This window comes from Azolla caroliniana, unplaced genomic scaffold (assembly GCF_043228905.1).
Source record: "Azolla caroliniana isolate FFs.n. ecotype wild unplaced genomic scaffold, voAzoCaro1.0.p SCAF_1, whole genome shotgun sequence".
NCBI classification, from domain to species: Eukaryota; Viridiplantae; Streptophyta; class Polypodiopsida; order Salviniales; family Salviniaceae; genus Azolla; species Azolla caroliniana.
In genome coordinates, this window is record NW_028230436.1 from 29,974,419 (window position 1) to 29,996,901 (window position 22,483).

The following is a 22,483-nucleotide window of genomic DNA, read 5'->3' on the forward strand; positions in this document are numbered from 1 at the left end:
TTATTGGGAAAACAGAAATAATTCATTTTGAGGCGCATACACAAAAGCCACATGAATGCAAAAAAATTTAATTGGAGGAAAAGAACAAATGGGGCTTGAAGCTTTACTACTTGACAAGGAAAGTAAACAAGTTCATATTGAATTGGACCTCCAACATAAATTTGTACTGGGAGACCACATGGCAGAACATGCACCATCACCTAGTGTAGCATGTGGGCTATTCAATCAATTAGTAAAGTTTTGTTTATTGTCTCTCCTACCCAATGAGACAATATACCCATTGGGCTAGGTAGGAGAGCCGATTATTGTTTTCTCTTCCTAATGACTAGCTTTAAATACTATTGTGAGTAGCTAAACATGAACCCAAACTTGCAATAAAACATGTTTATCTATAGGGAGAATGAAAGAAGATGCAAATTTAGGTTACCATGTGAAGGATAAAAATAAGAATGTTTGTGTAGAGAGAGAATATGACAATAAGGTAGGTTTGTGTAGAGGCATAGTATGACATGCCTTTTTCAGTGTCGATGAGGGTACTTGATCCATGGGATTAAAGCACAACGTTTTAGGGTTTTTTGTAACAAACAAGTGTGGGATTAAGACCATGTGTCAAGTTGTTTTCTTTATGTTCTATAGGATGACTCTTATAATAAGATCTTTGACTAGTTTAACATATTCTTCAGGAGTATGTTGAAGCTCATCCTGCTTTGTGAGACATGTCGGGAAATGTGCACCAATGAGTTCGTATATTTGGGAACTATAGAAGTACACGTGCCTTGGGTGTAGGAGGAGCTGGATATCATGGAATGACTAGATTGTCTGAGCAACTAAGGTGGAAAACCACGAGACAATTAAAGTATAAGCATGGATTAAAGTAACTACTTGCAATCTCAAGTTGTGCTTGTAGTTGGCAACACTTGTCTCAAGGACTTGAAAGCAATATCCAAGAGCATATCCCATTGGGTCATCCTCTTAGTATTGACATTGGGTTGTGATGGTGTCTTTGGCAATAATGATCCACTTAATCATGAATGAAATACAAACGAGAAGATAACATGATACATATCCCCAAATAATGATTAATAGAATATTATTAAGACTCCCTATTGATTAGTATCCATCCATTATTTCATTCAATGGAGTTGTAAATAACACTTTTGCTCACTTAAGATTTAGTAAAGCTTACTCTCTAAATTCACCCAATAAACATGCCCGATTACTCTAGGAGATTGACAATATAACATCTACTCAAGAAGGAGAGAGTATTTGATAACAAGTGCTTAATGCTTGATCACTCAATAATACATAAGCAACGATAATGTTTGGAGGGTTCTATAGAGCAAGTGTGATTGAGGGTCAAAAAAGCTACATCATGGTGTGCACTGTGCGCAACATACATCTTTCGATGAGAGGAAGAGACCAGAAGAAAGCTTATGACATAATGCAAAACAAGGATCTAATTTTGATCAGTATGGCATGCAACTTAAGATAAGTGCATTTGAGAATATAGATTTGAATCCAAGACCTTGAATTGATAGCATTTATAGCCCACAACTAAATAAGGCTTATTATATAAGATGTTTTGCCATCATATTGACTAAACCCAAATTCAATATCAAGCATATTATTGAACACAATTTCAAGATAAGTAACAATGACACAACTCACTTACCATTGTTGAGATGACCGATGGAGGGGAAGTGATGCATTATTTAACAAAGATGCGTGAAAGGATTTGATCTCGCGACATTATGTTGATATTTTACTAACTTACCAATCATATGTCCAAATTATTTCTTTTACTTTGCTCAAAATCATTACATCCGATGGATAAATAACCACCATGTTAGTTTTTTCATTATGTGTATCGTGTAGGTTCGAAAGGAATGCTTTTATGTAGCATCAAGGATCTCGTAACAATCTATGTAGCTTCTGAGTGTTTGGGTCCATCCATTTATTCCAATTTAAGGACAACAAACCATTCTCCGAAAGAACTCAAACCGACCCGGATGATCTTCTTGTTAACTTATGATTTACTAGAGCTTCCTATGCGTGATCCATTTCTAGCTCTCTTCAGCATCATCCAACAATATGGGAGGAACTCACTGTGACAAGAATTTTTTTCCTTTTTCGTTGTTGGTCTAGCTCGTTTCTTTTATGCATGTGGTAGCAATGTACACTGTACTGGGGGGGGGGGGGATGGCATATCCTTGACTTTGGTGCACCATATCACGTGGGCTTCCTCATGAGGACCGTAGCATTCATCATGCATGTGAAGCAACAATAATCTTCTAAAGCACTTTTGCTCTGCATATGGCCTGGCGCGGGGTGCCTACGGCCTAACAATCTTTGACGGCCAATGCAATACAATACGGTGAAGATTATACGGTGTATTGGGTAATATTCTAGAGCACAAAGGTGAAGAGGAGGTTTTCACCCGAGAGAGAGAGAGAGAGAGAGAGAGAGAGAGAGAGAGAGAGAGAGAGAGAGAGAGAGTGGGTGAGAAGATCAAAGTGAGACATGTTTGAGAGAGAGAGAGAGAGAGAGAGAGAGAGAGAAGATATGGGTTTTCCATAATGAAGATTTGGGCTTATTTATCTCTTTATTTTATTTGCTCTTTTCTTTCTTTCTCTCTTTCTTCTTCTTCTTCTTCTTCTTCTTCGTCTTCTGAAACACTCGCAGAGTACTACTTCTGCCACTCTTCCTCCTTCGATTTGCTGAAGAAACGATGTGAGACATAGCGCTCTGTTCCCCCACTCTTTCCTCTTTCTGTCTACTTCGCTCTACACAGGTAAATTCTTCTTCTTCTTTTCCTTCTGCTCCTCTCTCTCTCTCTCTCTCTCTCATTTTTAAACGAACAAATCTAACTAGCTCGTTCAATTTCCATTGTAATTTATTTCATTCTATTTTTATTTGGTTTTACTGCTCTAATTCACCAAAATTCTCCCAGATCTGCTCAATCTGGCTTGGTTTCTCTTTTCTAAATGAGTGAATTATGTATGCTTCATAAACTCTTTATGGCTTCTACAGTCCCCATATTTTATAAGATCTGTTTGTATTTAATCCTCATTTAGAAGAAGCAGAGAAGAGATTTTTAAGGCTTTAATGTAATTCAAGTTTTTTAAAGCTTTTAATGAGAATTTCAGGGTTTCTCATACCCTTTGATGAATTTTTCAGCTGTGTAAGGAATTTTAAGATTTTGTTGAAAATTTGGAAATTGTAATACAATTCGGGATTTCTGTTAGAGATTTTAATCAAATTTAGGGTTTAGGATTTGGATACGATTTTGGAACTTTACACTTTTGTCAGTATTTAGTTAGATTTTTTGATGAAACTCAACGAAATTCAGTATTCTTTCTAAGGTTTTGATGGAATTTAGGGATTTTGTAAGCCTTTGATAGAATTTAAGAATTTTAAGCTCTTGGTGATGAATTTTTATTCAAACATATTAGGTATAGAGTCTTTTGCTTTTTCACTCAATGGGAAACGTGGTTGCCATTTGCTGTGTGTGATTCAATCTGGCTTAAATTGTTTCTTTTGAGGTTGATTTCATTTTCTTGAGATGTCATAACCTCCAAGTTTTATGCTGAGCTCAATTAATTCAATGCCAAGTTTTGGTCTCCTGAACAAAGCAAGTGGACACTTGCTATTATGATTTGCCTTTGGAACTAACAATGTTTTCTATAAACACAATGATGAGAAGCATATTACAAATGATGGAAAATTCCTCATGAAGTTATGCATTACTTACTTGGCAGTTGTCAGGATTTAAAAGAATAAAGGGTTTGGCAGGAGAAATCCAGTGAAATTGCCCATTTCTCTTGAGGATAATGACAAGAAGAAGCCACAGGCTCTATTTGTGCTCAATAGGGCAATGGAAAAAGCCAGGACTGGGGCGTAGTTCTTGGAAATTTCCCAAAAGGTTTTCTTCTAAAGATAACGAAGAACCTTATGTGTTAAGCACAAATAATAGAATCTTTTGTTTCTATGCGTGGCATATGGAATTGTAAAAGTTTATTCTGATATAGGAGAGCAATAGCCATGATTTGGTTGTTCAAACGATGCAGACTATTTTGAAAGAAAAATTCATGTAATCTACATGTTTAAGTTTGGAACCGCAAAGGATTTATGCCTTTGGAAACTGGAATATGCAGCCATGGGTCATAGTTGATAGCCAAAGCAAGCCCTCGAAAGGGTCATGCAAGGAACTCATATAGAGATTTGATTGTGGATCAATTGACAATCGATATAGTTTTCCCCAATGCATCATCAGTTATTGCTGCATTTGTTTGCAGTCTATCAGCTGAATGAGAGATTTGCATCACCTTTGCTCAAGAAGAGGGTTTGCTTATCCTTTCCTTTGTCATAGACCACTCGTTCTCTACTTAGAAGATGCCTGATGAAAGCTTTGTTGCTGCAACTGATATGTACTGATTTTTTATGTTTAGAAGATGATATGATTACATTCTATTATGCACAATTGCCTTCTTCAGAGGAGCATGCTTTCAGCTAAAGACATGTTTATTCCCAGATCAAGGAAACTAATCAGCAAAATCTCGTATGTGCTTAATTGATCTGATAGATGTTCCAGTTTTGGGAGGCATTGATGTCTGACGTGTCTATTGTTTCAGATCCATGTATGAAATGCTGGAAGTGACAAACTTGATCATAATTTCCATCCACACTTATTCAAGCGCAGTTATCACATGGATAATAAGTCACTATTGTTCAAGGGTCTCAATTCATTATTGGTTGTAAGCGATTGTGACCTCAATGCCTGGATGTAGTGGCATACCTCATGGGTGGTCTTTATCTGGTTGCATACTCCTTGACAGGGGTTCTGACCCCAATGCGCCAAAATTTTCCTTGCAAAATCCTGCATTGCTTCTGGCTCTGAACTGACTGGTCTCCACCCATGGTATCCAGAGTATATTATGAAGGGTTTTGAACCTTGTCAGTATCCACAGTTCCCTGTTACCTTGGCTTTCCTCGATTTCTGTTGTATAATTGCAACATGTGGTGATAGGATTAACATTCTGATAAGAATATCTGATCTTGTCATCTCGTTCTGCTTATTTCCAGATATCCTTGGATTCAGGTCTATGGGGGCCTCGCCTGCCACTTCCATCACATTCTTTTACAGTTCAATGTGGGGCGGAAGTGGTTATCTAGATGCCAGCTTTGTTATCCGCAAGCTCCTCCTTGCAGTCCTACTTCTCCTCTGTTACCACCTAGTGATTTGAAATCTACCTCCCACTTTTTAGGATCAATTAATGTAAGATTCAGCATGGGCCATTTTGATATCTGAACAAGAAAGGTCATTTTGGCAATCAGAGAATGTAGGACATTTAGAAAAGATAATTACTTTATGAGGGATAGACCGTCAAGGTAGTCCGCCGTTTTCCCTTGTATAAAAAATCCTGCCCGAGCCTCGAAAGGCAAAGAAGAGTTGGTGTAATTTTAACGGAGCACTATTGCCACCATATTGCACCATTGCTGTTGCTTTCTTTGAGTGTAATAAGTTATACTGGTTTGATTATTTAGATTTCTTGCTTTGCCTACTAACCAGTATGCTTCTGATGGCATGTTACAATCCCTGCCTAGGAGGATCAACATCTTTGTATCTGGTTTTCATAATTGATAATAGATATGGATCCATGCATTGTGTCATGGAAAAAAATGAATTATACCTCACAGGCCCGCCCAAACTTTTGACACATTAAGATAAGTAACATCACAGAATTCTATAATGGCTGATTGGGAAAGAGTTGCACTAGCTGACCTGTCATGGATTCAAAAGGCAGATAGAATGAATAGCAATTCAGTTGCAGTCTTTCATCAGTGTCTGGTGGGATTCTACATGACATCCTTCCAAGACAGTAAGGATACTCAACATACTGAATTTGATTTTGCCACTAATTCTATTCAGAGCTTCTCTGGGAGGAACTGACCTCAGATGAGACAAAGCATGCACTAGATGAACTCTGTTCATATGTTTGGCCAATAGTGTATCCAGATGCTGCCCATTCTCATTTGCTTCCTTTCATTGAAATGATGCTGCTTATGCGTGGAGGATCAATCCCTGGGGCTTGTCCTAGGGATGGACTTCTGGACTTACTCGACAAATTTTCTTGGAGTTTTGGGCCGTTATCTGCATTCCAGATCTTCCAAATGCTATTCATGGTGGTTTTCTGCTTCTCTATACTGGAATTTTTTTCTGTTATTATAAGGCTTTTGAGCATGCTAGAGAAAAACCTTATGACAGTGAGAACTCGGAATTCATGGAAGCCTTGTTGCTGCATATGGCTTTTCCACAATGTTAAGTCACTACCGTGAAGGATTCTATCAAGATCCGGCAGGTATATAATGTCATTATGGCTATTATCTGGACAGTCTTACTTTGCTTGGGTTTCAGGGCAGTGTATATGTTTCACCCTTTACATAGAAGCAGTCACTTGTCCAAAGCCTTTGTTTGGATCTGATGGTTGAGTGGATACTCTGCCTTGCATGACTTAATAGTGTTTCCTCTCAACTTATAGGGTAGCTTGGGGTTTTAGATCCTAAGATGCAACAGTAGGTACATCCTGTCCAACCTCTTCATCCAGGGGCTATTGTTGACTAAGGAGTTTTTAAAACTTTCCACTTGCCTTACTCTCTTGCGATGGAAGAATTTAGTTCAAAATTTAGATTCCTCTTCAGAGGCATTTCATCTTTCCTATTGCATCCTTCTCACACTTCATTTTACAGAGATGTTTTTTTTTTTACTTCGTTCAGATCCTTTATTTATTGCCATTTAGAGAAGAGATTCAGTGGCGATCTCTTATTGGAGTACATCTATCAGACATTGAGTCAGTGTTGATTGGGAGACATGGGGCAGAAGAATGCCCACTATGTTCAATTATGATCCCACTTGTGTATATAGATGTGAATGATCACGTACCAAAAATCACAGGTTCAATGTTTATAGCTCTTCTCTCAGGCTCACAGTTCAGTTTATGAGTTTCGTGATGTGGGATTTACATTTGGTAGCTTTCTTGGGGAGCATTCTGCAAAGGCCAGGTATTTGTTTTATCTTATGATAAGAATTGATGGAACTCCATCACTGAGCTCATAAGATTAGGATATTCCACAGGCACATTGCAATGTGGCATTGTGATGATTCAAGAGACTATAAAATAAGTCTTTTGTAGAGTTTCCACCATCACCGTGTGGTGTGTCAAGAAGTGTATATGCTCTAGTTGGTAATGAGTGCCATGGCATAACTTGGTTCTAGTATGCAGAGTAAGTGGGATACTTACGCCGCTCCAGAGGCAGCTGTTACGGGCATGACCATATAATATCCTGTGGTGAGAATTTATTGTAGTATTCTATACACGTGGATAAGTGTGAGGGTTAAAAGAGAGTGAAAGAAGGGGAGGATTACTTTTAATCCTCAGGATTGAGACAACCCAAGTGTGAACTTGCCTGGGAGCCTTGGGTCACACTTGGCCTAATGGGTTGTCTCAATCCCGAGGATTAAAAGTAATCTTCCCCTTCTTTACACTCTCTTTTAACCCCCACACTTATCCACGTGTATAGAACACTACGGTAAATTCTCACCATGGGATATTATATGGTCATGCCTGTAACAGCAGCAGAGGAAAGAAGGCAAGATTTCCTCACAACTTGGGGTTGGTCTGGGCTTCTCTTGGATTCAATCACAGCAACATGACATGGAGAATCTTCTCTTGTGCACACATCTTCTCAGCATTCTCATAGAGCGACCTTCATTGCTGCAGTTGTATATAGCATGTTTGTACTGTCCTCAAAATTACGAAGCAACAGCAAATTTTTACCTGTTTTCCATAGAGAGAGAGAGAGAGAGAGAGTGACCAGAGGGATGTAGGTCAGTTTTATACTGTCTGGCAGAGACCAGAAGTTCATGTATTCAACACCTACATTCTGCAAAGCAATTCTTCAATGTGTGTGTGTGTGTGTGAGTGAGTGAGAGAGAGATAAAGAGAGAGAAAGATTTTAGAGGTGTTTATGCAGCTGCAGATTGAAGAGTTGTGAGGAACTACGTGCTTCTAAAGGTTTGACAAATGTCGGGTGATGTGATGGCTTCAGGTTTTTACTGCATACCCTAATCTTCTTGAGTTCATCAGATAATTCAGGATAGTCAAAATCTTTTCTCATTTTTCTTCCTCTGTTAGATGCCGCTTCTAGTGTAGTTCTAGCATCTATAAAAGTAGAGGAAAGCATCGCCGAACCAAATAATGGAACCCCGCTCCCTCCATCATCAATAGATGCACACAGTTCTCAAACTGAACAAGTTCAAATTCAAGCGCAAGCGCAAGCTCAAGCTCAAGCTGAACCAATTCCTCCAACTGTGGTTGCATCCAATTCGGTTTCACCATCTGAAGCAACTATGGGATCTGTTGGGAATATTTTATCTTCAGTTTCAGCTCCGACCAGTAGCACATTGATAGTGGAAGGAAGTAATACCATTCAACCAACCTCGGCCTCCACTTCTGTTCTACCTAACTCTACTCCTCTTTTAGAGAGTGCCCATTTGGTACCCGAACGAGGAGAGGATATCTCACTTAATGAAGAAACACTGGTAGACAAATCAAAGGCCAAGAAACGGTCAAAACGAGCATCACTCGACCCTGAAGGTCGGGATGTAAATAAAACGAAGGAAAAGATCCGATGGAAAGATGTGTGGGTAGCTCAGCTTATTCATATACGAGGAAGAATGCACCCAACATTCACTAATCCTCAAAGGCAAAGGGTAGACCTGTGGCAAATCGTTGAGCGTGAGATGACCAACAGTTGCTTTGGATTTGATAAGGATTCGGAAGCTTGCCGGAAAAAGTGGCTCAGAGTCTATAAAGAATACAAAGATGATTTGCACCTCTCTAATAAAGACGAATCACAAAAGTGTCGATTCTATGATTTGATTGACTTTTACATGGGGGCTCGTGCCATGAGTAACAATATCAATAATAGTAATAATAATAATAATCACTTGTTCCATGCGGAGGTTGTGCCTATATCCAAGCATCCTCCATTTCCTCTCATGAATGAGGTAAATGTAAAGGGTGAAGATAGTGGAGCTATTATATTACATCCAAATCCAGATGGTATTAGAGCTTCAGAGGGGATAACAAAGAAGCAACAAAAAAGACCTCGGGTTACTGAGAAACCTCTTATAATAGAGAAGCCACAACCAATGCCAGAGCCAACAGAAGCTTCCCCTCCACCCACAAAAAAAGCCCATACAAAAACGGTCCACACCATGCTCTCGGAACTTGTATGTATTGGTAAGGAAATGCTCCAGGCGACGAGAGAATATGAGAATGAGAAGATTTCAGTCCTCCATTCGATGAAAGATATGCTCGGCCGCATAGCCAAGAAGATGTGATTTTTTCTTTACTTCTCTTTAGTTGTTTCCTTTTTATATAGGTAAAGAAAATGTTAAAATGTCATGCTAGCACTACTTTCTGTTAATTTTAGTTTACTAATAGAACTTACCACGTTGACATCACGAGAATGGCAACAGGCAATTGACTCAAAAACTCTTGATTTTTGGAAGTATCTCTACTTATGTCTATAGTAGCCATTTCTTTGTAGTTGGGGGTCAGGGGGAGGGGGGAAGAGGAATGGGGGAATATGGAAATTTGAACTTAAAAAGGCTTTCTTGCCGATAAGGTGTTGGAATTGAAGAATCAGCGGAAAACACGAGAAAGCTGAAATCACTGGAAAGCTTCGAGGATCTTCGGAAATTATGATATTTTTTTCCCAAAATGATTTTATCTTCATGCAATATATACATGCTTTTTAATGGCATTATCAAGCCATCTTGAGAGGTTTGAATGGTCAAGAATCTCTCTTATCCAGAAGAATGTAAACATGCAACCGATGAAATCTTCAAATAGTATCCAGCATAATGTCACACATTAATGTTTTACTTTTGGTTTGCAAACATTCTCTTAATTTTGGGTTTCACGTCTAAATTTGAGTAGTCATTACTTTTTATCATGTGATTTTTGCATACTATGATTTTTCTTTTCCAAAATTTATGAATCTTTCTTGCTTAATTTGCAATATGGTCGTTACCATGAGAATCCATCTATCTTTAATCTATAGAATCAGAAAGGGTATAACTTTGTCATTATTGGGCAGAAGATCATGGCATGTGATTTGAAGGATCTAAATCTTTGTTTGAGTCCTTGTACGTACTGTTGAAACTAAGACATCAGAAAAGTGGTGTTGAGTAGGGCACCATGTTGACTCCTGTCTCCAACCTTGGGTCCCCTCAGGAAATACAACAATTCATGCAGCTACTACCTGCTTCACTATATGAGTCTACCAAGATACGTAAACCCTGTGATGTGCATCTACATTTACTTTGGTAGAAAACGTGACAGTTCCATTTATGAATCGAGCCATGGGTTAAGTCAAGAAAAGTACAATCATGTGTATGTATCCAATCATATTTTGATGAAAAGGCAGCCAATGTGGCATGGCGTGTCCTACCAATAATTTATATTTATCAAGTATAAGTTGATTGAACCAAAGAAGTAATCACAACATGAATTGGTCATTCCAAATGATTTGCAAATTGAACATTTGAATAAAGTAAGTCACATTCTGCAAAAAAATAAACTCCCAAATTGGTTCGCTTACGGTAGATCCTCAATTGAATCGCTATAATATGGTTTGAGGTAGCTCTCAAGTTGGCCTCAAAAAATTTGAGTGGAAAAAATAAAGTAAAAAATAAAATCAGTTGTTATCTTTAATTTAGAAGTGCTTTGGTCATCATGTCCTTTTTGAGTTAGCATTGTATCCAATAAAGATAAGATGGTGAAATGGAGTTTTGTCAATTGATTGTTGTGACTTATAAAAGCATTCATTCGATCATAGGATTTTGGATAAATTCTCAATATATTCCTTGGATCATCAAATCCTCAAATGGATTTATCGTACCATCAAAATAATTGTTGGACAAAAAACTTGTCTAAGGATTCACCAGCTGAGTATTTGAGCAACACAAATACAATGTGTAAATATGACATCATTGTTTTCAAAAGTATATTAATCTATTTATCAAGAAACACAAGGCCTAACATCGTCGACTACTTGCAAAAGGGGTGTGTATATATACCAAAGTGAACCTAAACAATAGGCACAATATCACTAAGTACCAAAATGCACCATTTGAAGCCAATGTATAGCTGAGGTTACAAAAACTATTCTTTCAATTTTTTTTAAAGAATATATTGTTTTCTGCTCTACTTTGAGTGTTTATAATTTAAACTCAAGGCAATGCAAAATGCTATTTTAGAGTCATGCAAGTAGACCATGGCCTTTAGAACTATGGAACCTAGGTTTAATATACCTCGTGGGTATGACCATATTTGGATTGCCTAGTCTTTTGGCCCAATTCTAGAATTAACGAAAATTTTGGTCATTCATTACAAAACAATTGATCTTCATTATGCACGCCAATGATATCTATTATAAGTTTATATTAAATATAGAGCTCTTTGAGTGATGAAGGAATCTAGCACATGGCACATTACTTGTTTCATAAAGTGGTGACCTCAAGCGTATGATTTAGGATGACAATCTCATCTTCCATTTCATGCAAAATTGTTTCGTTGGTGGCCAATGGTGAACATGTGGTCTTTGGTAGTGGATGTTTTTTATATATATATAATGATTGAAGAGTTGCTAGAGATAGATTCCTTTTATGCCCATTCGTAAATCATGGGCTTGTTAATTTTGTTAACTAGGAAAATCATTACCTACCGAACACAATGTTTTCCCTAAATAGATTTTGTTTAAAACTAATAAGCATACCATTTTCATTGATTGTGTTAGCCTTTGAAAGGGTTTTCGCTCATAGAGATAGAGCTTCATTGTACTCATCATATATGGTTATGTTTGAGTACCTTAGGTACGGGGTTTGTGGAGTATGAGAAATGGGTTCTTGTTCGATGTTCTCCATGGACTATCACAATAGGCCCTAAGCTAAAAGGAACTTTGATTAGGAAGTTTTCGCAACTAAGCTCTCTCTTGGGCACCTTATCCTCATTTATGTCATAACATCTTCATTATCAAATGAGAGAGAGAGAGAGAGAGAGAGAGAGAGAGAGAGAGAGAGAGAGAGAGACAGAGAGAAATGTGTTTCTTTTGCTAAATGGATGTGGAGAATAGTAAGCATCAATTTGTTTTTGGTTAATAGCACGATTGGTTTGGAATGCAATATGTGGAGAGTAGAGTGGGGCCCAACTTCAAAGTTATTGTTGAGTACTTAAAGTATTGGGGGCTATGGTTCTATTGGAGTATAAGAAATGCCTTCAATTTTGTTTTGCAAGTTGGGTTGAAGAAATACGTTACGAGGTTAAAAGGATTTCTTTTGTGGCAAATTTCATTGTTGTAAAATCAGGGAATCTATCACATGAAGGGCAACAAGGGCATAAGATCTCCACCATAGCTTGATGTGGCGAAGGTGATAAAAATACATTACAATAATGTGCAATAACATTTCTACTCTCAAACTAGATCTATCTTATAAATTAAGTCCCAATATTTGAGAAACTAAACACATCAAGTGGAACATGGTTATAGTTACATGATCAAGTTACAAGATACACATTTTCCTACTCCTTGATAGATGCATGTTTTCGGAAAATACATTATTATCTTCAAAAATATAAATATATTATTAAGGAAAAAGAAAAATCCCTTTAAAAAGAAAAAGCGAGAGATAAAACAAATATATCATAAGTGAATAGCATTTTATGGAATTCCAACAAAGATTCCTATTCTTGAATCTTCACAAACAAAAGAAATTGGAAATTCTTTTTGTTTCACTAAGAAAAAAGAATGTCATATGGTGGTGGCATTTCCATTTGGCATGGTCTAAAGACATTATATTCACTCAAATTTCACGGGCTTTGGTGTGCGGTCTGTTAATGTTTGAACTTGGCATGGTATGTAAAGAAAAAAGGCTTTGATGAACCCAATCCATCACAACCTCAACGATGAACTTGTCACACAAACACTTTCAAGGATGAACATTGTTACACCATGTATAATGCAATGCCTTTGGTGCAGTAGAAAGATGTTCCTCTTGCTTTTTATCATGTCAGTTTTCATTATTGGCATGACTATATCTTTCATCCAAGGACCAACACCTCATTCAATTCCACAATTTTGTTGTACAGAACCAACCTAGAAGATGACACGTTATATTTTCGCCATTTTCCAAAGTGTAGTCCTCAAAGAACAAACATAATCTAGCCACATACATATTGGTACATGTTGAGAGCAATGTGTGATAAAGGCTTGTTGCCTTTTGATTAAAAAAAATAGATTTATTGAAACATTTCCCCACATTGTTTCAATATTTTAATATATTTGAATTTAGTCGTGTTACTTCCTTTGATGCAATGCAAAACTTGGAATTTCATGGAAATGTTGGATAATAAGAGCATTACTCAATCAAAATTCTCATATTTTTGACGATATATAGAGATTAAAATATTATAGCTTGCACCACCATAGTTATTCTATAGCAAGGTTCTCTCATTCACTTATTCCTAACCTTGAAACTTAATGACAATTATTCTATAGCAAGGTTCTAAGGGTGGCAAGAGAAGTAGCAGGAAAAACTCTAGAAACACCTTTGGATTCCAGCAAATGTCATAATTTATCAATATTTTGCAAAATGCCCTTGTCAAACAATTTTATGCACTATTTAAATAATGTCAATTTCCTTTTTCTCAATTACATATGTCATTTGAGCTAATAGGGCAATACCAAGCAACATCACGAGGAAAGAAAAAAGAAAAAACCAAGGGTATGTTGAAGCTTTTTGCTTGAGTAAAAGATCATGTTTGCAAAGCTATATCGAAAGTATTAGGAAAACCACCCAATTTTCAAATATGATGAATGTGAGCATTATGACAAGGTGCACTTCCCAAGTAGGCTGACGCCACAGCTAACTTACAATTGCAAGAAATTGATCTTGAAAGTTTAATGTATGTAAAATGCTTTAATTTTCAATGTAAATAAATGGTTTTGATTGACTCTAAGGTACTTTGCCTCTCACTCTCTTTAAAAGTTAGCTAAAAAGTGTGAAGTATTAAAGGATTTTAAGAGCATCTAAGGAATGACATCCTTTTCAAATGCGATAAAGGTGAACCGATCTCATTTTAATCCATTGCCTCTCTGCTATTAATTTGCTTTCCTTGTGTTCCATCCGCTTTATTCTCTTTAAGTTGCACCCTAGAATTTTATGAGATGTTTGCCCCATATATAGGCAAGTAAAAATCTTTTTGTGCTTGTCCACTACCTTAATATAGAGACGGTCGTGTTTTTATTCCCTCGACCAAAATGTCAAGGCATTGGTATGCCTTTTGCATGTTGTAAAAGGTTCTAGGATTGACACACTAGCTAGTTGGTTTTTTTTCCAAACAAGTTGATTGTGTGTATTCTATGAAACGTCTCATTAAATTAGCAAATCAGCATGTCATAATTGTCCAAAAGATAAAGTGGAACACCTATTTGGGTCGACGAAGCGTTATAGCAAATTCAATCTCCAAATCTTCTTAAACTAGCTCTTGATGATTATAGTACGAACCCTCAAGAAATGCCTTGAATATGAACCATATGAATACATTACGGCTAGTCATCATGATGTACTTATTAGCAAACTTCAGCATTTTCCATGACAAGTTTTTGTGAAATACTGCGTGTTTCTTGGAATGTTACTCAATATATTGTTATAGTCATTGGGAATGATCAAATCAGCATTCCTTTTTTGCAAAGCTAATTCATAGAGTTAACATTTTGAGAAAGGAGTGTCCATATGTTTTTCTTTTTTAATTTGGATATTTTTTTGTTGTAAATTTCAAAATTGATTGCCCATTCTCCCTTTTGTTTGTTAATCCCATAATGGATTTACAAACTCTCTAATATTAAGCATAACCACATGGGAACTCAAACTTTCGTCCTAACCATGAGATAGACTTTATTTTCTTATACACCAATTACTCAAACTTTAACATGTGACTGTTCATCTATCCATTCCCCTTGGCATCCACAAACAAAATCGTATTCGTTTCGACACTATTCCATCCCTATAACTCAACTCAAATTTGTACAACTAGTGCTCACTAGCCATGGCACTATGTGACTTTCAATTAATCAACATAAATTGTGGATAGGATGAAAATGCAAATAATTTCGTCTTTCTTCAATTTATGTGGCATTTGATGGATAATTTCAACTCAAATGTTTTCTTTTGGAACTCATTTAATGAACTGTCAATTTTTGAACTAAGTTCATGCTACCTACTTTCTTTATTTTGGAAAGGCAAAGAGTACTACTAGATGTTTCCAGTCGTCATTAATATAATTCACATGACAGTTTTGTCTTCATTATCAACTAGCGGATTGTTGTTCTATTCTTCAATAGAAAATCTCTACAAAGTCCGCAAGTGTTAAAGACACATCATTCCTTACCAATGGTACATATGTTGTGCTTTCAAGGCTTCTTCCCTTTTCCATAGGAATATGAATATGTGTATCATCATGTTAAGTTGTTTCTCAATTAATATAACATGAAAAGAAAGTGTGCTCTCTTACAATTCTTCATGATTACTACTTTTTCCTATCCCCAATTCTTACTTGGCCCAAAATTGTCATTGTTTTGTAAGGCTTTTGATTGTTTCTGAGGGTAGCCTTAGGTCACCCCCTAAAATGAATTGAGAGTGCCTTTTTCATTAGCATGGGAACAATGTTATGTCCACCATAACCATGATGGCAATGTATGGGGGTGTAAATCTTGGAATGGTGGTTCGACTTGCTACCTAGTATTGCAAAGCCTTGGAACCCTATGAGTACCATGTTGCACCTTCATACATGAGAAGTTGGAAAACTTTACAATGAGCAAGTTAGGAAATTCATTTCTTTGTATGACACTTTCACAAATCATATCAATTGATTGCCTTCCATAAGCCATGGGTATGAGATTTTGAAAGTTGAAAAGCATTATGATCTTCTCAACTCTTTATCATGTTGGGGAAAAAAGTTTGTAACTAATAAACCAAGTAACTCAATCATTTTGATGACATTTCTAAAATGTGAGGAAAAGCACAAAGTTTTACATAGGCAACTTGAAAATTTCATCATTTGGCATTAGGTCCACTTATTTTATATTATGAATAGACATTTATTGTGTCTTGTGTCTCATCGCTTCAGAACAAAACTTTGGTATGGGCAAAGTGTATACTTCATCATTAGAAGTTGTCACGAGCTATGTCATAAATATTGGCATTTTATGGTCTCAGTGTAAAGAAGTCCCGGTCTTTAATAAAAAGGTACAAAACTTGTATGCTATAACACATTAAATGTGTGAAATTGAATGAACGACATATGTGCTCATTAAAGATCCTTACCTAGCAACACCCATGCTCAATATATGTAAAGCAATGAACAATCCAAGCATCCATTAAGATAGTTATGTAAGCACACGGAAGTTATGCTCAATAATGTTTCGTATCGGGCATATAGTAAAAAAAACTATCTCATGCATATATATGTTGTGAAGCCAAGCCAAAAATACAATTGGTATTGTGTTCCTAAAATCAACCGACCAAACGTCATTTTTTTATCTCGACTATGCTATTGAACCCACTGAAAAGGTTTTCACTTTATAGACGGTCACAATGTACTTTTAGTTAGTAGATATTTCACCCTCCTTTATGCAATATCATGTAAAAATTGTGTGCTACATATTTAATTGATCCTCTAGATGTTATGTTGTTAGTGATAAATACTTGAAGATATTGAATGACCTTTGAGTATCCTAAATGATGTAAAATCATTTTCTCGTTGATTACTGGTTTAAGCATCATCATCATGGAGAGCTCACAAATCATTCATGAAACTTGTCTTGGTGACTTATTTTAAATATAGTGATGCTCCAACTACAAAAATGTAAATAACAATGATGTTCCAACTACTGTAATTTATGTTGTTTTGTTCTGTTGCCATGAAAACTATAACTTTTAGTTACATGTACATGTACAACTATGTGCATACCACATATAAATACAAATACAAATACAAATACAAATACACACACACATCTTATCACAAACAAAAAAACATGCACTTGCAGTTATATGCATATATAAATTTGCACTTACTGTGTACTACAAAAGTAAAATAAAACATTGGCAATTTATGGCTAATGGTTAAATGTTGGCTTATTTGAGAGTATGGATTGTGCTTTTTACATGTTTGTACAGTCTATGTCCACGTCATTCTATAATATGCAATGAATATAGATTTTGCCTATTAGTGTCAACAACTGAGAGATGCATTAAAGACTTGGGGGTGTCACAATTAGTTTGTTATGTATGGTTTAAAGAACTTGTTTCTCTTACTTCCGAAGATAAACTATATAAGATTGACGTGATGTTGGAGAGTATCTAAAGCTCTATGTACATTCACGTGTAAAGTTGATGTGTTCACCTTGAAAATAAGTTAGCATTCATTTTCCTCATCTATAAAAGAGCATTACATAATGTTGGAAGGAGAAGTCATTCACACCGAAGTTGATTTATCATTCTTAGAGTCATACAATGTAGTACTTGGGGCTAGTGATCTATCATGTATTTAGATAATCAACAAGTAGCAATTAGCTTTCCCAACCAACAATACTCACTTAAAACCCTAGAAATGGAACCCAAAGAGAGCTACAATAATAATTTAATAGAGAATCCTACGGTAACAAGCCGTTCTAATGCCTACAAGGTTATGAGTAATTCTCATCACAATGATGTGTTTGAGAACAATAGTCATGGAAACTTCTTAGAGAACCTAGAGATTAATGGAGTACGTAGTTGCATGAATCATATTGGTGGCAATGAGAATTGTAGCTCCAAAAGGAAGAGGGACTGGTTGAGTACCTTACGTACTCCTAGCCAATATAGTGCAAAGAATTGTGTAAACTCCTTGATCACTAGTGTCAAGGTTAGCAATGGATCGAGCTTGCCTCCAGGATGGGAACAATACATGGATCTCAAGGTACATAACAATTTATATTAAGACATTTAAGACTTTCATTGATAATTTATAAATTTGTCTTTAGTTTTATAGTTTTTTTTAACTAGTTTATAACTCCTCATTTAATTGGTTTATGACTTATGGATAAGCAATTTCTTATTCTTAACATGGTGGGGATAATTGTTACATGACTAATGGTTTTGGACTATATATATGCACAACTTAGTAAATGAGGCTTGTGTAAGCCGTTTACTTTGAATATAGAAAAGAGACTTTGGTATCTCTATAAATATGGTTCTTCTTCAAAGCCCAAGTGAAGTTAGCTTCAATTGAAAAGTCTTGGCCAACTATTTCCAAGGTAGGTTATCTCTGAATCTATAGTCATTAATGGTGGCCCAAACTACTTCCTATAGAAAAACTCATATGGTGTTTATGACTTATGGATAAGTAATTTCTTATTCTTAACATGGTGGTAATAATTGGTACATGACTAATGGTTTGGACTATATATACGCACAACATATTAGTAAATGAGGCTAGTGTAAGCCGTTCACTTTGAATATAGAAGAGAGAATTTGGTATCTCTATAAATATGGTTCTTCTTCAAAGCCCAAGTGAAGTTAGCTTCAATTGAAAAGTCTTGCGAAGTCTCACACTTCTTAGTCTTTCCAAGGTAGTTTATCTCCAAATCTATAGTCCTTAATGGTGGCCCAAACTATTTCCTATAGAAAAACTCACGTGCTTGGGTTGTTAGAACAAGTTTGCCTTCTATATGTATTAGTATTTCCAAAGTGATTATGGTATTGAATAAGGACCTCACATTAGCATGTAATTATCATAATGAAGAGGACCGAATGATCATGCATTCAACCCGTATATTCCGCAATGACATCTAGTAAGGTAGTTGTGAGTTTTGAAATTGGATGCATGGGTTTGTAGCAATTTGGCTTACAACTACGGTATATGATAAAAAACGAAGAGATAGACTTGAGATTATGTGACATTTTTTACACACACACCCCAAAAATTTAATCATCTCTAGAGTGCCAATATGTGACATCTCTAATTTCAAACTTCCTTTAGATGAAAAATTATGCCGATTTTTACGTGCTCACCTTGAGGGAATGAATCCATCTGGAAGATAAAGATTTCCATGTAGTTTGCTTGCATCAATGTAAGTAACAATCGGCAACGGTTTGAACTGTACCGTGAAATCGCGGCTTAACGGTTTGAACTGTTCGGTTCGGTTTCAACAGTTAGAAACTGCGGTTTAAATGGTTCAACGTTTTTTTGTTTAAAAAAAAAAAGGTTTTAAAATTTTAAAATTTTGTTTTTAAACAATCTTTTTATTTTCAGGCCTTCTTCTCACATTTTGGGAAAATCTTTAAAATTTTGAATTTTAAAATAATGAACATTTAAAATTTTGAATTTTGACCTAAGTTGAAAACTGAAACCGAACAACGAAACCACAATTTTAACAATTTGAAATTTTTTTAACGGTTTCGTGGTTTAGTTCAAGTTTCAAAAAAATTTAACGGTTCCGTTTTGACAAACCGAACCGTTGCCGATTGTTAAATATAAATCATCTGTGGAGCTGCCCTTCTAGAGACAAATCTATAAGTCATCCTTTTCAAACGTAATATCTAAAGAACTAGGGACGAATAAATTGTATACAATAATATTTACTTTTATGTAGGTGACATTGTATATTTATAACCTCTCGGATTTATTTTTTCTAGCATTTCGTTGAGAGCTGCGTGTGATGAGTTTCCATGTTAAACTCATTCACAAAATGCAAAAATATTTACCAAATGTGCAAAGATGAGACAATTTATTTATCACATTGTACATTGCTTATAATGACTTTTTTGTGTTCAAGCCTAGGCTTGAAAGGTGTGACAAAGGGAGCATTGATTGCTAGCATAGAATTCACTAGGCCTTTAAACCAAAATAAATCATGAGACTACTTAACAAGCGAACGAAATCAGTAGTTGGCCATGCAATTCCAATATCATTATTAGCTCATCTAGAAACTTATCCCAAGATGAACACTTCCTTGGGGAAGAAGTTGTGGTTCAAGCAAAACCATTTCTTTGGCTCAACGAGAGTCCAACTAGAAGAAGACACTTGGTACTTTCCAAAAGAGATGCTAACAATTTTGAAAATCATATAAAAATAAACTTATAAGTTTCCTATGAGTAGAATGGAATGCAAACTAATTGCAAATACTTTTAAATTGACTGATGAATCCTAAATTAAAATGTGCATTTGCTTGTTTAAAATTAGAATAATCAAGTTATTATTTTGGTTTAATATGTTGAGATTAGTAACCAATGATATTGACAATCATTAGAATGGAATGCATTTAAGTAATTGCAATACGTTTTTAGTGATGACTCCTAAGTTAAAAACGTGCATTTGTTGTTTAAACTTAGAATAATCAAGTTATAATTTTGGGTTAATATGTTGAGATTAGTAACCAATGATATTGACCATCATTAGAATGGAATGCATTTAAATAATTGCAATACTTTTAAATTGAGTGATGACTCCTAAATTGAAATGTGCATTTGTTGTTTAAACTTAGAACAATCAAGTTATAAATTTGGGGTAATATGTTGAGATTAGTAACCAAATGATATTGACCATCAGAATCTCATTTCAATTTAACAGTCAGGCGAGACATACTATGTGAATTGGAAGACCAGGACAAAGCATTTGAGGATACAATGCCCTGAGGTGCAGAAATGCTTAGCAGAAGCCATGGCATCTAGTCAAAGAGCATGTGACAAAGCTAGCACCATACAACAAGATGAGCACACATCTAATTCGAGTACAGAAAGATGGCTGTCGAAGATGACAGCTACGGCATCAGCACTTGCTAATGGCGCTAAAGATACCACAACACCTAAAAGCCCAAACACTCCGACCATCCAAACCCACCATAGCGATCTCATGAATTTCTCCATGCCCCCTACTCAAAATCACGCAACCACAGATCTATTAGGGAGCCTCATGCGTAAAAATATAGAGAAACCGAGTTCAATGTCTCAATTTGACGATCGGAACTCAAATCGAGGGGATCCACAAGTTCAGCCGCCATTAACGACCGTTGTTTGTGGTGTTTGTAATATGTTTGTCATGTTGTCCTCACATTCTTGCCCTAATTGCAATACTGTCATCCTTGGTACATCGCCCTCTGATCATATTGCCAGCTCTACAACATCCACATAAAAATAATGCTATACTTGGCGGCCTTCATCTTGTATAGTCTCCTTTGTTATTGTAGCCTAGTATCCTATCCAAAAAAAACAACTTTTAATAATATCTTTTGCTTATCACCAACTTGATCAACGTATTTGATGCTAAAATTATTCACGCATGGTGCATGATTTTTGTTGCATATCGCATGAGCTGAAATTATTCAACAATATTACAACATATTTTTCCAGGTGATGAAGCTCAATTGAAACAACCAAACAAGTAGCATAATGCCAATAATCCAGCCCAAGAATGATAGCAAGTATCTGAGCATTTCCATTACTATTTTATTCATCTAAACATAAAGAGTATGAGAAAACAAGGGGAAACCGTATTACTTACAAGGATTACCATTAAATTTTATATAAATTACATTACCTAGGGCAAAATGTATATTAATGAGGATAGATACATTATTACATTCAACATGAGGGGCATTCTCCATGTTTTCCTCAAGAAGATCTAGTTGGAGTTTCTCTTTTTGTATAATGGTAATCTCAGACCCAACAAGACAAGATATAAACAAGTATCTTTTCCCAACATAAAATGGCCCTTAATCGTCTCAATTTCACATGAAAAGGGCACATTGTACTAAAGTTTAAGTTATATCATCGTGGACATGGCACCAATTAGGTCTGACATCAGCATTCATCTTGATCCTAGAAGAGGTCCAGGCTTGCACCACTTACTTCTTAAACATTCATTGCTTTTATGTATCCAAATCCATTATTTATTCATTCTACAAATGATGTCCAATGTTGATGATCCAATGGCAAAAGTATGTATTAAAGGTTTCGATCAAAGACAAATTTAAGTCAAGCACCAGCATGTAAATCTTTGTCAAACACAATTATGTTGATAGGTTTTCCGTTAGTTATACCACAGTTATATTGATCCTGATATTGGCAAACATTGTTCAGGATAGCTACTCCAAGCAACAAGTGTCATATACACAAATTTGTATATGAATAGCCTGAGCATTATTTTGGCAAGTTCCCTATCTTTGTGTGCATATTTCAGTGCATGTTTATCAGTGCCTCAACGTTTGTTCACTTTAAGCAAAAAAGCATGTTTTGGGTATACACTCCTGATAAAGCTCGTATTCATTTATCTTTACAAAAAACTTTCCAAACAAGTCTGGAGAAACAAGACTCTTC

At 35.9% G+C, this 22,483-nt stretch overlaps 2 protein-coding genes across 2 annotated transcripts; both read left to right on the plus strand.

The window, feature by feature from the left end:
- The first annotated feature begins 2,622 nt into the window (after positions 1-2,622).
- On the plus strand, positions 2,623-9,949 carry LOC147869592 (uncharacterized). The gene is made up of 3 exons (XM_087331061.1): positions 2,623-2,791; positions 8,032-8,106; positions 8,193-9,949. The coding sequence occupies exons 2-3, from the start codon at positions 8,082-8,084 to the stop codon at positions 9,401-9,403; spliced, it is 1,236 nt and encodes a 411-aa protein (XP_087187187.1). The 5' UTR covers positions 2,623-2,791; positions 8,032-8,081; the 3' UTR covers positions 9,404-9,949.
- A 7,541-nt stretch (positions 9,950-17,490) lies between these two features.
- Positions 17,491-21,406, plus strand: LOC147869593 (uncharacterized). The gene is made up of 2 exons (XM_087331073.1): positions 17,491-18,086; positions 20,739-21,406. The coding sequence occupies exons 1-2, from the start codon at positions 17,670-17,672 to the stop codon at positions 21,297-21,299; spliced, it is 978 nt and encodes a 325-aa protein (XP_087187199.1). The 5' UTR covers positions 17,491-17,669; the 3' UTR covers positions 21,300-21,406.
- Positions 21,407-22,483: the final 1,077 nt, after the last annotated feature.